The sequence below is a fragment of the Carassius gibelio genome, chromosome B12 (assembly GCF_023724105.1).
Source record: "Carassius gibelio isolate Cgi1373 ecotype wild population from Czech Republic chromosome B12, carGib1.2-hapl.c, whole genome shotgun sequence".
In the NCBI taxonomy this organism is placed as follows: domain Eukaryota; kingdom Metazoa; phylum Chordata; class Actinopteri; order Cypriniformes; family Cyprinidae; genus Carassius; species Carassius gibelio.
In genome coordinates this window covers 6019201-6032376 of record NC_068407.1, presented here as the reverse complement: position 1 = coordinate 6032376, position 13176 = coordinate 6019201, and the positions used below count along the sequence as shown (strand labels likewise).

Below are 13176 nucleotides of genomic sequence, written 5' to 3'. Positions count from 1 at the left end.
ACAGAAATAAATGATAATTTAAAGTATAATAAATTGAAAACAAATTATTTTAAATTGTAATAATATATCACAATATTACATTTTTTTCTGTATTTTTGATCAAATAAATGCAGGCTTGATGAGCAGAAGAAACTTCTTTCAAAAACTTAAAAAAATAGTAATGTTTCAAAACTTTTGGCCTGTACTGTATCCCCCCAAAACTGCACAACTGTAGAGTAAAACATTATTTTAAAAAAAGTGATAATAAAAAATGCGTCTTAAAACTGACAAGATTGTACAAAATCACAGTCTGGGGACTCAGAACTCAGAACAACTGCTAACATTAAGTTTAAGGTAAAAATAACTGCCATGAAATTATAGTATCTTACTCCTATTCAATAAATTGTTCTTTCACTACATCTCTTTACCTCTGTCTTTATCCTCTTCTCTTCTTTTTGGCAGTGTATCTATCGCAGACTATGATCATTTATAATGTGTCATGTAAATTCGGCCTTGCGTCACAATCAGGAAACTTTCACCGTGTCTAGAACGGGCGCGAGCCGCCAGGCCCGTTTCTACGAGCTGTGTGTTAACAAAAACAGTGCTGTCTACATTGGATGCGGCGTCGGGCACACTACACAACAAATTACCAACAACTAATCGTGCGCGCGCTCTGTTTCTGATGCACTTCAAGCACTCGATGGGTGGGGGAAGATTGAAGAGCCAGACTTTTTTTTTTTTTTTTGCTTTATTTGGAAGTGTTTCGAATTATTGGTTTTTAAATAGTATCCTATTATAAAAAAATATAGGTAAAAAAAAAAAAAGTTCACTCATTCTGGCGCCCCTATGGATGAGTGGCGCCCTTAGCATTTGCCTATGCCGCGGGCCGGCCCTGGTGCGGACTTTTTTTCGCCACACCAACCTCTGACTCTGAATCATCATCTGACGGTGACACTGTAGACTCTGGCACTGGTACACTAGCCGAAGGTCGGAAGAACGAATCAATAGTTCGCTTGCTCATAGCTCAGACGCACGCACATATCAGGTTGTGATGAGATTTGTCTCTGTTTCCTTCCCACAGATGTTTACGCGCGCTCAATTATCTCTAGGCCCCTCCCCCTCCACACATTTTAGCCACTTGCAGTGGCCATTCCCTATTCTTCTCACACGCATTTGCCGCCTCACAGACAGGCATCACTCAATGAGACGCGAGTGTGTGCTCGCGTCTCATTAGTATGTGTGCAAGTGTGTGTGTTTGTGTGTGTGTGCGTGCGTGCGTGTGCAAATCTACTGGTCGCACATGTGCGACTGGATGTAAAATTCAGTCGCACACTCTCAAAATTTGGTCGCAAAATGCGACCATTTGGTCGCAGTCTGGAGCCCTGAAAATGTTAAGCTTGACATCTTGGCATTTGGTTAGGAGACATTTTAGACCAGTAATGTTTGGGAAAATCAGTGAATGATGACATCATTTCAATCTTTTCATGACACAAAGCAATGCCACTTGGTAAGGCTTATACAGTTTTGTTTAAAAGTTTAAAAGATCAAAAATACAGTAAATATGGTTAAATATTTTTGCTAATTAAAATACCTTCACTATTAAAATCTATTTTAAAATTTAATATATTTCTGTAATGGCAACGCTTGATTTTAAGCATCATTGTTCTAGTCTTCAGTGTCACATGATCCTTTAGAAATCATTTGAATATGCTGATTTGATGCTCAAGAAACATTTCTTATTATTATCAATGTTGAAAACAGTTGTTCTCCTCTGTGTTTTATAAAACCTGTGATACATTTTCTTTGTCGAATAGAACGTAAGAAAAAAATAATTGAGCATTTATTTGAAATATAAATATTTTGCAACATTATAAGTGAATTTACAGTCACATATATATATGTTATTTTAAATCTTACTGACCCCAGATTTTTGAACGGTAGTGTATATATTGAACATGAGTCTTAAGGAATACATTAACAGTGCTCTTTTAGAGCTTGACAGCACATGATCACTACAAACTGTCATTGTATGTGAAGAAAACATCAAGTTGCATGGTGAAGATTGATTAAATATTCAGCATACAGGTTTGAAATAACATGAGAGCAAGTAATCTTTATTTTACCTATTGCTTCATAAGTTATCTAAACCTCAGTTTACTCGAAAAGTTGATGATGTGGTCCACAGAGAAGAATCCTGACTTTATTGGCAAGCAAACGTACTACGTGCATTCGTCAAATTTCATTCGACCGTTATGAGATCTATCTGGGACTATAGCCACGGACCTGGCTACGAGTTTGCAAACTTGGCGGCAAACATACTATCGTGTGTGCCAGGTAAAGTCATTACAGTTACGTCCACGTTCATTTGTCTTGTTTTAGATCTAAATCTTGAATTAATTTCCATTTTTCATGCAGTGAAATAATCCTGGGAAGGGGAGGCACGCTCTCTGATCACCTGACTGTCTAATACGTTCTGACGGCTGTCAAAAACAATAGGGCCAGGGCACAATCTCGGGCTGTAGCGTGAGGCCTTTGGGCTGTATTTAAATGGAAGCTGAGGGAAAGGCGGATCAAACGCGTGCCATAAATTAAAACAAAAACACTGTAACGTCGACTTCATCAACTTGATCAGGCATGATTTTCCACCCACTTAGAGCAAAACCAAGCAGCGGTGGAGATAAAATGTGGAAGAATGAGACGTTAAGTGTGTAGGGGGGTTCATTTTTGGTACATTCCACACTGTACATGTTAGCATTATCCTAAAATTCATAGAGATCATCTATAGGCTTCAAAGGAAGCCAAATTGGAAGTGGTTGAGCCATGTGCAATTTCATTGTGCCATGTAACGTTATGCACAAGGGACACCAACAAGGCTTTTAGTACACCACAAATGGCCAGCCTGATGGATTTGCACATGATGACCTGAGCTGACCCTTGGCCTTATGAAAAATTCAGCACCAGCTGCTCAGTTTAGGCTCAGCGAACGCGAGCAACATGAGCGTCATGTCCTCAACGTTGCATTCTTTTACAGAAACAGTGGAAAAAGCATTGGAATGGGGAAAAACAGAGCATACTCACATAGATTTCAGCACCGTAGAAGCCATCTTGGTAAACCACACTGCAAAAACACAACAAGAAATAACAAAACACAATACATCAGTGCCGAACATCCATGGAGTTTCTTCGCGCTGTATAGAAAAGAAAAGAAATTATGCAGCGATGCATTCATTCGGCAGACAAAACAATGCTCTCCAGGCTATGAGGAAGGGAATTTTTTTCTTAGCAGATTAGGATAGACGGCCATTTTCTGTGCTTAGAGAAAAACAATGTTGCTTTATAATGGGCTTTGCTCTGTCTTGTCACTGGGGAAAACCGGTAGGACTCGCCATTAGAATGTAACGCACTTTATAGCCATCAAGCGGTCATGTTGCAGGTTAAGGCGGTAACACATATAATGCGAAAATGGCCCTTTTATAACAGCACTTTTAAGTGCTGAATTTCACCTAATAACGGCCACAGGCTTGGATGGAAACAAAGTGAGCCATTTGCAGATGCTGTATGTGTATGTTCTGGCCGGGTGAAGGGTTACTCACGCTCCGTAAGCAGGAATGGGAGGAGGTGGAGGTACGGCGCGGAACGTGTTGTAGACGGCACGACCTCTGCCTCTCAAGTGGGCGCCCCTGTAAGCCACCGTCGCCCCTGTGGTGGGATAGGGGAAGCCTGTCACTGGAAGAAAAGGAGAGAAGAAAGAAGGTGACATAAGCTTTTGCTTTTAAGAGGCACACCTGTCACCGCCAATCGGCTTTCAGTTGGTAGTATGAAAACACACTGTCATCCTAAAATGTGATGCTTTAAAACAACTCAGACGGATGTCAAACGGTGTGTCATGTTGGCACATCACATCAAGCATGGCAGCGTGTTACAGCCAGTGAACTGCTTTTAGAACTGCTTTTAGGACCCAGATTTGGGGCATCCCGATACAGTTAAAAGTGTGTCTATCCTACAGAAGTAAAACAAAAATGTCATTCAAAATCGAAAGGTGATATTGTCAGTCCTGTGTCCCTGTGTTTTGTGTTTTTCCCCACATTGTGCCTTCCCTGCCCAGGTTTTCTCCCTCTATGTCCTTATTTGTTTTTATTTTTCCTGTTCCTGTTCCCATTTAGTTCTATCAGTTACAGGTGTTCCCTGTTTAGTTCAATTGATCCCAGGTGTGTCCCATAAGTTACTGTGCATGTAAACCCTGTAAACCCTGTTTCCCTGTGTTTGGAGTCCACTGTTATATGTAATTTTGTGTGCTTAGTGTTTCCTACGTTCCCTCTGTCATTATCGCGATAAACAGCGGACCAAACAAAAAGTAAGCGGCGGCCCTTCTCCCGTGTTTTTGTTTTATGTCTTTTGTTTTCTGGTTCGTTGCTCCCCGCCAACATGGAGGAACGATCAATGGTCATCGCCGTGTGTTTTTGTAAGAAAAATATTAATAAAAATAAAATATTTCACTCACTTCCGTTATCTGTCATGTGGAAGCCATTCTGGTGGATGACGCAGCACGTATGTGCAGCACCCGCGCTTCTGAGATAAACAAACGCTTGCCTCTCGCTAGTTTGTTTATAGGAGCAAAGGAAGCAAAGTTTAGCAAAAGAAAACTTCCCCTGGTTGATATAGAATTTTTTCTTTGCAAATCCTCGGTTTGTACTTCTAATTAATTACCAGCATTTTGTTCCCTCTCAGTGTTCCTCACTAATCATGCAATACAGACGTAGCCTACTGTGTCATCCGCTGGAAACGGCTTCAGCATATGACAGAAAACGAAAGTGAGAGTAAAGTGTTTATTACATTTGAAATCAGGATATTTTCCTTACAAAAATGCATGGATTCACTACAGGAGGATATTATTCACCCCCGGAGTGGTTTGATGCACGGTTATTGTGAATGCGTGAGCTTTATTTGACGACTTATGGACTGTTCAAGTGCAACACCTGCTGACTGCAATGATAGGGCTTGGAATAGCCAGGACAATTTTTTATATAACTAATAACTAATAAGTAATAATTTACATTTTTGGGTGAGTTTAAGTGATCATTACATGATGGTAAAGGATATATATATATATATGTATGTGTGTGTGTATATATATATATATATATATATATATATATATATATATAAATAATAAAAAAACACAAATATAACAACATGCAAAAAGTCTTACAAATATTTCACACCAAATGGGAAGCAACACACTGCGCTATACTAAATTTTCCAGGTTATATCAACTGAATACTTAGCATTAATCTGAGTACCTGGAGAACGAAACGCTAAGGCATCCCTTGTCTGGGGAAGCCTCTTTATTGTGGTTATCTCTGAAAGCTTGAGTGTGGGTGTGTGTGAGTGTGTCTGGCTGCTCTCCTGCTCTGGAGGGGTGTGTGCGAGGCAGGGGAGATGGTAGGTTGTTGTAGGTGAGACACAAGGTGCTGGCATGCGGGGCTGAGAGAGCAGATGGAGAGGATTGTTTAGAGATGCAATCACAGGCTGGCGCCATCCCTCATCTCTCTCCCCCCACACACATCCCCAGCCTGTCTCCACCACTGGGGCCAGACCCAGCCTGGAGGAGAGCAGGGACAGCTCAGGGTCAAGACTGGGAGAGGTGGCAGAGAGTTGAGAGACAGAGAGAGAGAATCAGGCTTTATGCATGTTAAGGAAACATACACGGATGTGAAAGTGAAACAGACAGAATGAAACTTGAAACAGTGTGTGTGTAACAATAAATAGGTGAAAACATGTCCAGGTCACATTTCACACAGTCTCAGCCACAGATGCCCACAGACTGCCCGCAATCCATTAGATGGATATTGCATATAAAAATGGAAAGTTTCATTTTCAGTTTCATAAGCTCTAATCTGACTGGACAACTTCAAATCAAAATACACTTTTTTTTTGGTGACACTTTACAATAGGGTTCCATTAGTTAATGTTAGTTAATGTATTAACTTACATGAATGAATAATAAACAGTACATTTGTTACAGTCTTTATTAATCTTCCTTATTGTTAGTTAATGAAAATAGAGTTGTTCATTGGTAAATCATGTTTATTCACAATGCATTAACTAATGTTAACAAGCACAATTTTCAGTTTTAATAATGCATGAGTAAATGTTGAAACTGAAATGAACTAAGATTAATAAACGCTGTAGAAGGATTGTTCATTCTTAGTTCATGTTAACTAAAGGAGTTAACTAATGCTAACTAATGAACTTCATTGTAAAATATTAACCTTTATTAAACAGTCTAAATTTCAGACTACATTTTACCCTAAAATATAATATATTAAAATTTTTTGCTTTGTCATTTTTTCTTGCATTCATGTTTTACTTAATGAGAATGTTTACTTAATTTTTTGTTTAATTCAGCAATAATTAATAGAAGTATAGCGAGTTCTATTTATTTTTAATATTTAAGAATGAGATTTCTTGTATTACAAAGAACATATAGAAAATAAAAATGTTATTTAAATCTTAATGATCTTACAAATAGTGTTTGTTTTCTTCAAGGAATGCATATATATATATATATATATATATATATATATATATATATATATATATATATATATATATATATATATATATATATATATATATATATATATACATACACATACACACACACACATATATACACATCATACATATGTACATATATTCTTTATTGTAATTTATTGACAAAAGAATGCAGACACACCCAAAATATAGATAAACACTGATGCAGGATCAACAGCACAAAAATCTAAAGTAAACTGCACATCTCAGATTGAGAAGGAGCTGGATGTTGGAAAACATTACTCTCTATTTAAATCCCGTTTATTGAATTTTTTTTAATTGTGCAGTTCCATTTATTTGCACATAATTTTTGTGAATATGACCTCTGCATGTTCTTGACAGGTTTTAGAGTGTGAGATTCACCCAAATAACATGAGAGAATTATAAAAAAACCTACATAATAAAAAGATAACATCAGAAAAAAAGCAAAATCAGGAACTTGTTACACCTAAGCTGCTCTTTAACCTTCACTGAGTATTGCCCTGATGAGTCAAAGACAGCACCATGATTACCCATAGTACTGTGCAAGCAAAACCCATCCCAGCAGTGCAGACCACAAAGCATTCTTTCTCATATATGCACCGATGACACCCTGCGTCTCAGAGGAGCAGGACAGCCCTGTCTAGTTGTTTCATGTCCCCAAACAAAACCTGTGCCTCCTCCTGATCATTACTGTACAGACATCAGCCAAGCAACACTCAGTTAATAGTCAATATGTGTCAAAGTTTCCACTTTTAATGAGGTCAGCTAGGGTTATTTTAAGCACATATATGTATGTATATATATTTAGCACACTGACTTGGTGTAAAGACTTCTTTTGATTCACACTCAGCAAACTTTTGGCCTAGGGATTCGCAAATGCTGGTATAATTTCCCTTGGACTCCATTATCTCCTCTCAGACAAACAAACAAACAATAAAACCTCTTGTATGTGACACACCAATCAGTGGTGGAGAGGAACAGCACAGCCCTTCATCAGAAGGAAAAGAAAGACAGATGGCTGAAGGTAAGGCGTTTGCTCTTTCGTTTTGATATAGCACAGGGCCGTTGACATTTTAATTTGTCCCTTTTAAGCTATAGAGTCAGTGTTAATATGCCAAACAGTGGTCGTCTCTGATATATGCCAGGCCATGGTCAATTTATCCCGAATTCCAGTCATGTGCAATGCTCTTATATTTTCTTTGATTTTGTGTGTGTACATTATGTGTGCTATGACGTACATAAATGTAATCTCATAATGAGCTATGGGTCTGCACGCAGCACCGATTCAATAATAAGCCATAAATCATTCCAGCCAGTTATGACACTCCATAAAGCCTCCGAAACACACAACGGCAAAAGTGTACGTGAGCATAAATCCTTGTAGCCCTCGTGCGCCCCTGTTATTTCAACACAAGAGAAGGAGGAGAGGGTTGAAACCCTTCCCATCTGCACATCTACCGTTTAAACTGATAAGGACGCTGACACACTGCTGCATCTATCTGGGTTTACACGGGCATCTCTAGTGCTGGAGAGCGTCCCGTTGGGCTGTTTGGATGAAGGTGTGTGGGCAATTACATCCCCTAGCCCTTTGGGACTCTTTCATTTACTGCAAGACTAGCTCCTTTAATACGGTGTGGCTGGAAATCACCGGGTTAGGGCCTCTCTCAGAATGCGTGCCATTGTGAAACGTCTTTAGATAATCAGACCACCGATAAACCCATATCATGAGGAAAATTACACCATTGCTAGACTAAAGGGAGTTTTTTTGCCACCCCTGATACTTCTAATATTGTAATTAGACCGCTTAATTTCAATTATGGATCTATTTGAGTGGTTTTATAATTGAAAAAGCACAAAATGCCCACAATGCTCCAGCTCTTTTAAAGAAGTGCACACACATATGCGTACCATTGAGTGCTTCAATATAATGCCCCAAATGTACTCTACACAAGTATGCAACAGAGATGTGAATGCTTGAATATACTTAATATTTGCTTCAAGTTGTTATGTTTTTGGGGTGTAGTCATGGCAATAAACCTAGGGGGCGCTAAAGTTAAAGTGCTGAAGGGATGACACATTATTTCTTTCTGTATCAGACACATATGGCCTGGAATCAAACATCCATGACAATATTTTATCATCTTTATTTAAAACACGAAAATTTCTCGCTCTCTACTTAGCATTTTCATCTTATTGGCTGCGTTTGTCTAAACATGCTGCCATGGACCGAATTCAAGGGCTGAGAGAACTGTCAATCAATCAATATTATGTTTTCTGCGCCTTCATGCATGTGCTTTTCGGATTGAGCAAGGTAGGAAAAACAACCCTAAGATTACACAATTAAGTTTTCCATGCACGGTTAGCACCTCAGCCTCGTGTCGGCATCTCTAATTTGGCTTTGGCTACCGAGTGCTGGTTAAGAGCCTGAGGGAGGGAGAGAGAGAGACTGAGGGAAGACGAGAGAAGGAAGATATTGAGATTTAAAGATAGAGTGAGTGAGTAAGAAAAGGGCAGATGGAAAACACCCCAGGCTTAGATGAAGAGAGAAATAGAATTAGTGATATATGTTGAGAGAAGGCTCTGAAAAGCTAGAGGAGTGGAGAAATGAGAGCCAGGGAGGGAGTCTTACAGGGAAGAGAGAAGCCTGACTTCCCTGGAAGAGGTTAAAAGCAGGCAGTCGGCGGCCCTCATCAGTCATTCTCCTGAATGGGATTTGAGGACAATAAACCTGTAGCACCCGGACGAATGGAGACGGAGTGTGCTGTCAGCAGCGCACGATTTATGGTGCCCAATTCCGCTGATCTCCCGCACAGAAACTCGGACTGATAAACAGTGATTAATCACCTTTACATCCGATTCAAGCACCACCCCCTCCCCCAACAAAGTACATTAAATGCAGTCATAATTATTTCACGTGAAAGCTTCCCTTGTTTTTTTGAACGGTGGGAGGGAAACGAGGGGCAACACGTGGGCATCCGTTTTTGGCCATTCCGGAAGGTTTCTTATTTAGTAAGCGAAATCTATATCTTATTTCCATTTTGTCGCTTCTCCACCGGTCGTCCCCCAGGGAACAGAGGAGGCATATGGTGTCGTTTAGGCTTGGCGAACTTTAGAGGCATGTTAAGACGACTTGAAAAATTTGCATCCAATAAATCAAGTGACACCAGCTCCCCGAGCCAAGCCGTTGAAGTGCTGGACCAGGGGAAATCTGATTTGATGGGATGTTTTGGGAAGATGTGTGTTCACATGGGAGACATGGAGGTGTATTTGTTGCAATTAGAGAAGGAATCACATGCATGTTTCAGAGCATACTTAGGGGTCAAAGCATGCATAAACATTTTACACGCACCGGATTGCTTAGCATATTTGCATTTTTACACGCGGTACATATGCATATTGCGTGCATTCAAATTGTGTTGGAATGTGCGTTTATGTATGCCAGAATCAAGGGAGGGTGGGAGGAAAGGGAGGGGGAAAAAGTCAGATAAAAATGATAAACGACTGCTTTCTGTCACCGATGGTTATTTAGAGTTTTGCTGTAAAGCTGTCCTGAAATGAACAGATTTTAGTCTAATGAGCAAAAAGGGAGGCCGTTAAAGAGCTGCTATGTACTCAGCACTTCTTCCAAATGAAATACTGTAATACCATTTCCCCCTCATTAGGATGCAAAGGGCTCAAAGAACTCGGGGCAATAAAGAAATCAAAGACCGAGAGGGCAAACAAATGCACAAAATAGACAAAGTCAGTCAAACAAAGACAGCTCCTAATCTGTGGTTCAGTAAACAGTCCTGTTTCATCTGGCTGATTATCATCGCATTGTCAAATGCACCATGTGGGATGGGCCACGATTTAAAATCATTTCCTAAGTGTCTCTCTGAAGCGCCTGTGTCTGAATTTGATCTAGAAATCAAAGCACATCTGACGAACAGTAAATCAAAGAAAGTATCCGAGTGGGGCCCTGTGACCACAACACTCAAATGCAGTTTACCTGCATAAAATTCAGGACCATAGACAGCTCCCACCACTGGATTCAGCTTCCAGCCTGTAGAAGAATACACAGGGGAAGAGATAATTAGCTGCAAATGCTTATTGCCTTGACCTGTGGAGTGTTTGTTTCTCAATCTTTCGCAGATTAATTGAAAGGACTGGCGCGAATTTCGAAAGAAACTGTAGAGATTTGGAGGAAAGAACAAAAGAAAAGGAGGAGGAGGGAGTGGAGGAGATGTGATATATGACAGGAAAATATTTAAGGTGACATTAAGTTGAAGGAGTTAGGGGGCAGCAATATCGGGGCATTCAGAAGAGTGTGAGCAATATAGGATGCGAAAGGGAGAGGGAGAATGAAAGACAGAGAGCAAGAGAGTAGTGAGTGCTGTCCGATGTGCTGTCAGTGATAGATGGGGGCTGTAAAATAGCCTCCTCTCACTCCCCATTGGCTGTGACTGAAGTAGAGCTGGGGGGTCTACACTGCTGTTGATATATTTGAGTCTTTTATTCCCCCTCTCTTGTCTCTCTCTCCATTGCAGTCTGAGGGAATGAGCATCAGCGGAAGAGCTCAGGACCCCACCAAGACCCCTGCGCTGAATGAGCCACCTCTCTTCCCTGAACCCTATCAGCTAAGCTCTCCCCCTGGAGCTCCCAAACAGCATAAGGAGAGCTGTAGAGGAAGAGATCACTCTTTACATTAAGCCCCTTTTTTAGCGGGAAACAAAGTGGACAATACATCATTTATATTATACTTGATGATAGTTTAAAACAGCAACCCTAAAACTTTAAACTGCAGTAGATAATAAAATATAAAACCAAGTGGGATTTCCTTGTTTTATTTAAAATAAATAAATAAATATTTTATAAAAATAAATAAATAATAATAATAATAATAATACAATTTAAGAATTGGGTTTGAATAGTTCAAAAATGATTTGTACTGTCCAAAATGAAAATAAAGAATGAAAATAGTTATTCTTCGTTATTATTCATAGTTAAATATCAAACCAGATGGGATATATATTTTAAAGAGCCCATATTTGTCAAACAAAACAAAAAAAGTTAATAAAATGAACAAATTATTTTTATAAAACTATTTTAATATACTAATTTATTTTTTATAAAACTATAAATAATTGTTTTCAAAATGTATAAAAAACATTATAATTATAATTGTATCTAATTATTTATAAAAAATATATAGAATTGGGTTTTAACATTTTTTTTTTTTTACATTAGACATACTGTTAGGGTTAGGTCTTTTTTGTGCATATGTTGCTTGAAATTCATAAGTTTTTTGTAAAAAATTACATTAGGGTATGACTGTTTTTACGGTGAAAAACAAAAGCTCTTACCGTTTGTATATGGGTTGGCCACTTTTTTGTTTGTCATTACTCGTGCCGTTGCATTATTTACCTGTGAAGAAAAAGTAGATATAAGAAACAAAACCCAAATCAAAACACATAAAGAATACAGGCACATATGCCACAGATGTGAGTGTGACAAAAATCTGGTACATGCTTCTCCATAAAAAAGCAAAAAAAAAAATAAAAAAAAAAAAAATAACATTCACATGCTCTAATTATCAGTTGAAAAATTATGAGATGCTAAAAATGAAAGCGATCCATCAAGCTCTGATCTTCTGTTTTCCTGCTGGATGTAGGATCTAATCCAGGCTGTTTGTAGAAGAGCTGGATGATGACATTTGGTTCAACATGTAATGAAACAGAGCAACTCTGGAAATGGGCTTTAATGAAACCCAGAGTATATTGGAATTCCCCACTAGCCAAGCTGAGGGAGCTTCCTTGAGGCCTTCTCCGCAATTTAATCTGCCACATTGTCTAGACAGTTCTACATATTCCCAGACACTACAACCCTGGGGCGGCGGCTTCATGAGCACTAAATTTAACCTCAGTCATATTTTACAAGCTTTTCAGGTTACACATAACACCAGAAAATGAATGAAATCATAACACTTATGCCGGCTGGTTTATTTGCACTTGCACATGCACTGTAGCTGAACCAGTCTGAAAAAATGTATATATTTCTCTGTGCCTTCAAGTAAATAGGAGCTGCACTTGCACTACATAGAAAATATTCACTCAGGAATGTTACCAAGATGGCTGCCGAGTGAACTGATTTGCTTTAAAGGGACTTTAGGAACACACAGTGAGGCCAAGCAGCTTGTTGGGAGGTGCCAAAGGAATTTAAACATGGCCTCTGGCAACAGAAGCCATGTTAGTATTTCACCCTCATGTTAATTAGCGTTAATAGCTTTCCGTTCCACAGGGCCCATGGAGGTCATTTAGCTTGAGGAAACAACTGGCCTCGACTCTCCCTTGATATATAGGTCTAGGTATTGTTCGTGCATTACATGAATTATCTTAATTGTCCCATAGAATATCTTAATAGCCCTGTAGAGAAAAGGGGAAAAAAGAGAGTATGTCCTCAAGCAAGACATGTGAAAGAAGAAATAAACCTCGGCTGTTTGGGATAAACAAGTGGGATTTAAAGCTACGCTGACAGGCCTTTGATATCTCGAGATGATAATAAAATGAATATTTTTAGAGATGGAGCATCGGTTAACACACACTGTAAGTGATGATAAAAAAGTTCAAAAGTTTCTTTATT

The 13176-nt window shown here is 39.0% G+C and overlaps 1 protein-coding gene across 2 annotated transcripts in view; it reads right to left on the bottom strand.

Annotated features, from left to right (window-relative positions):
* Positions 1 to 13176, bottom strand: part of LOC127969495 (RNA binding protein fox-1 homolog 3-like) — a 110612-nt gene that overhangs the window by 19944 nt on the left and 77492 nt on the right. For both annotated transcript variants that reach the window (XM_052571501.1, XM_052571500.1), the window contains 4 exons: positions 11901 to 11961; positions 10547 to 10600; positions 3573 to 3705; positions 3058 to 3097 (listed from right to left, as the gene is read on the bottom strand). In XM_052571501.1, the coding sequence (XP_052427461.1) occupies positions 3058 to 3097; positions 3573 to 3705; positions 10547 to 10600; positions 11901 to 11961 (288 nt within the window). The remainder of the gene's footprint in view (positions 1 to 3057; positions 3098 to 3572; positions 3706 to 10546; positions 10601 to 11900; positions 11962 to 13176) is intronic.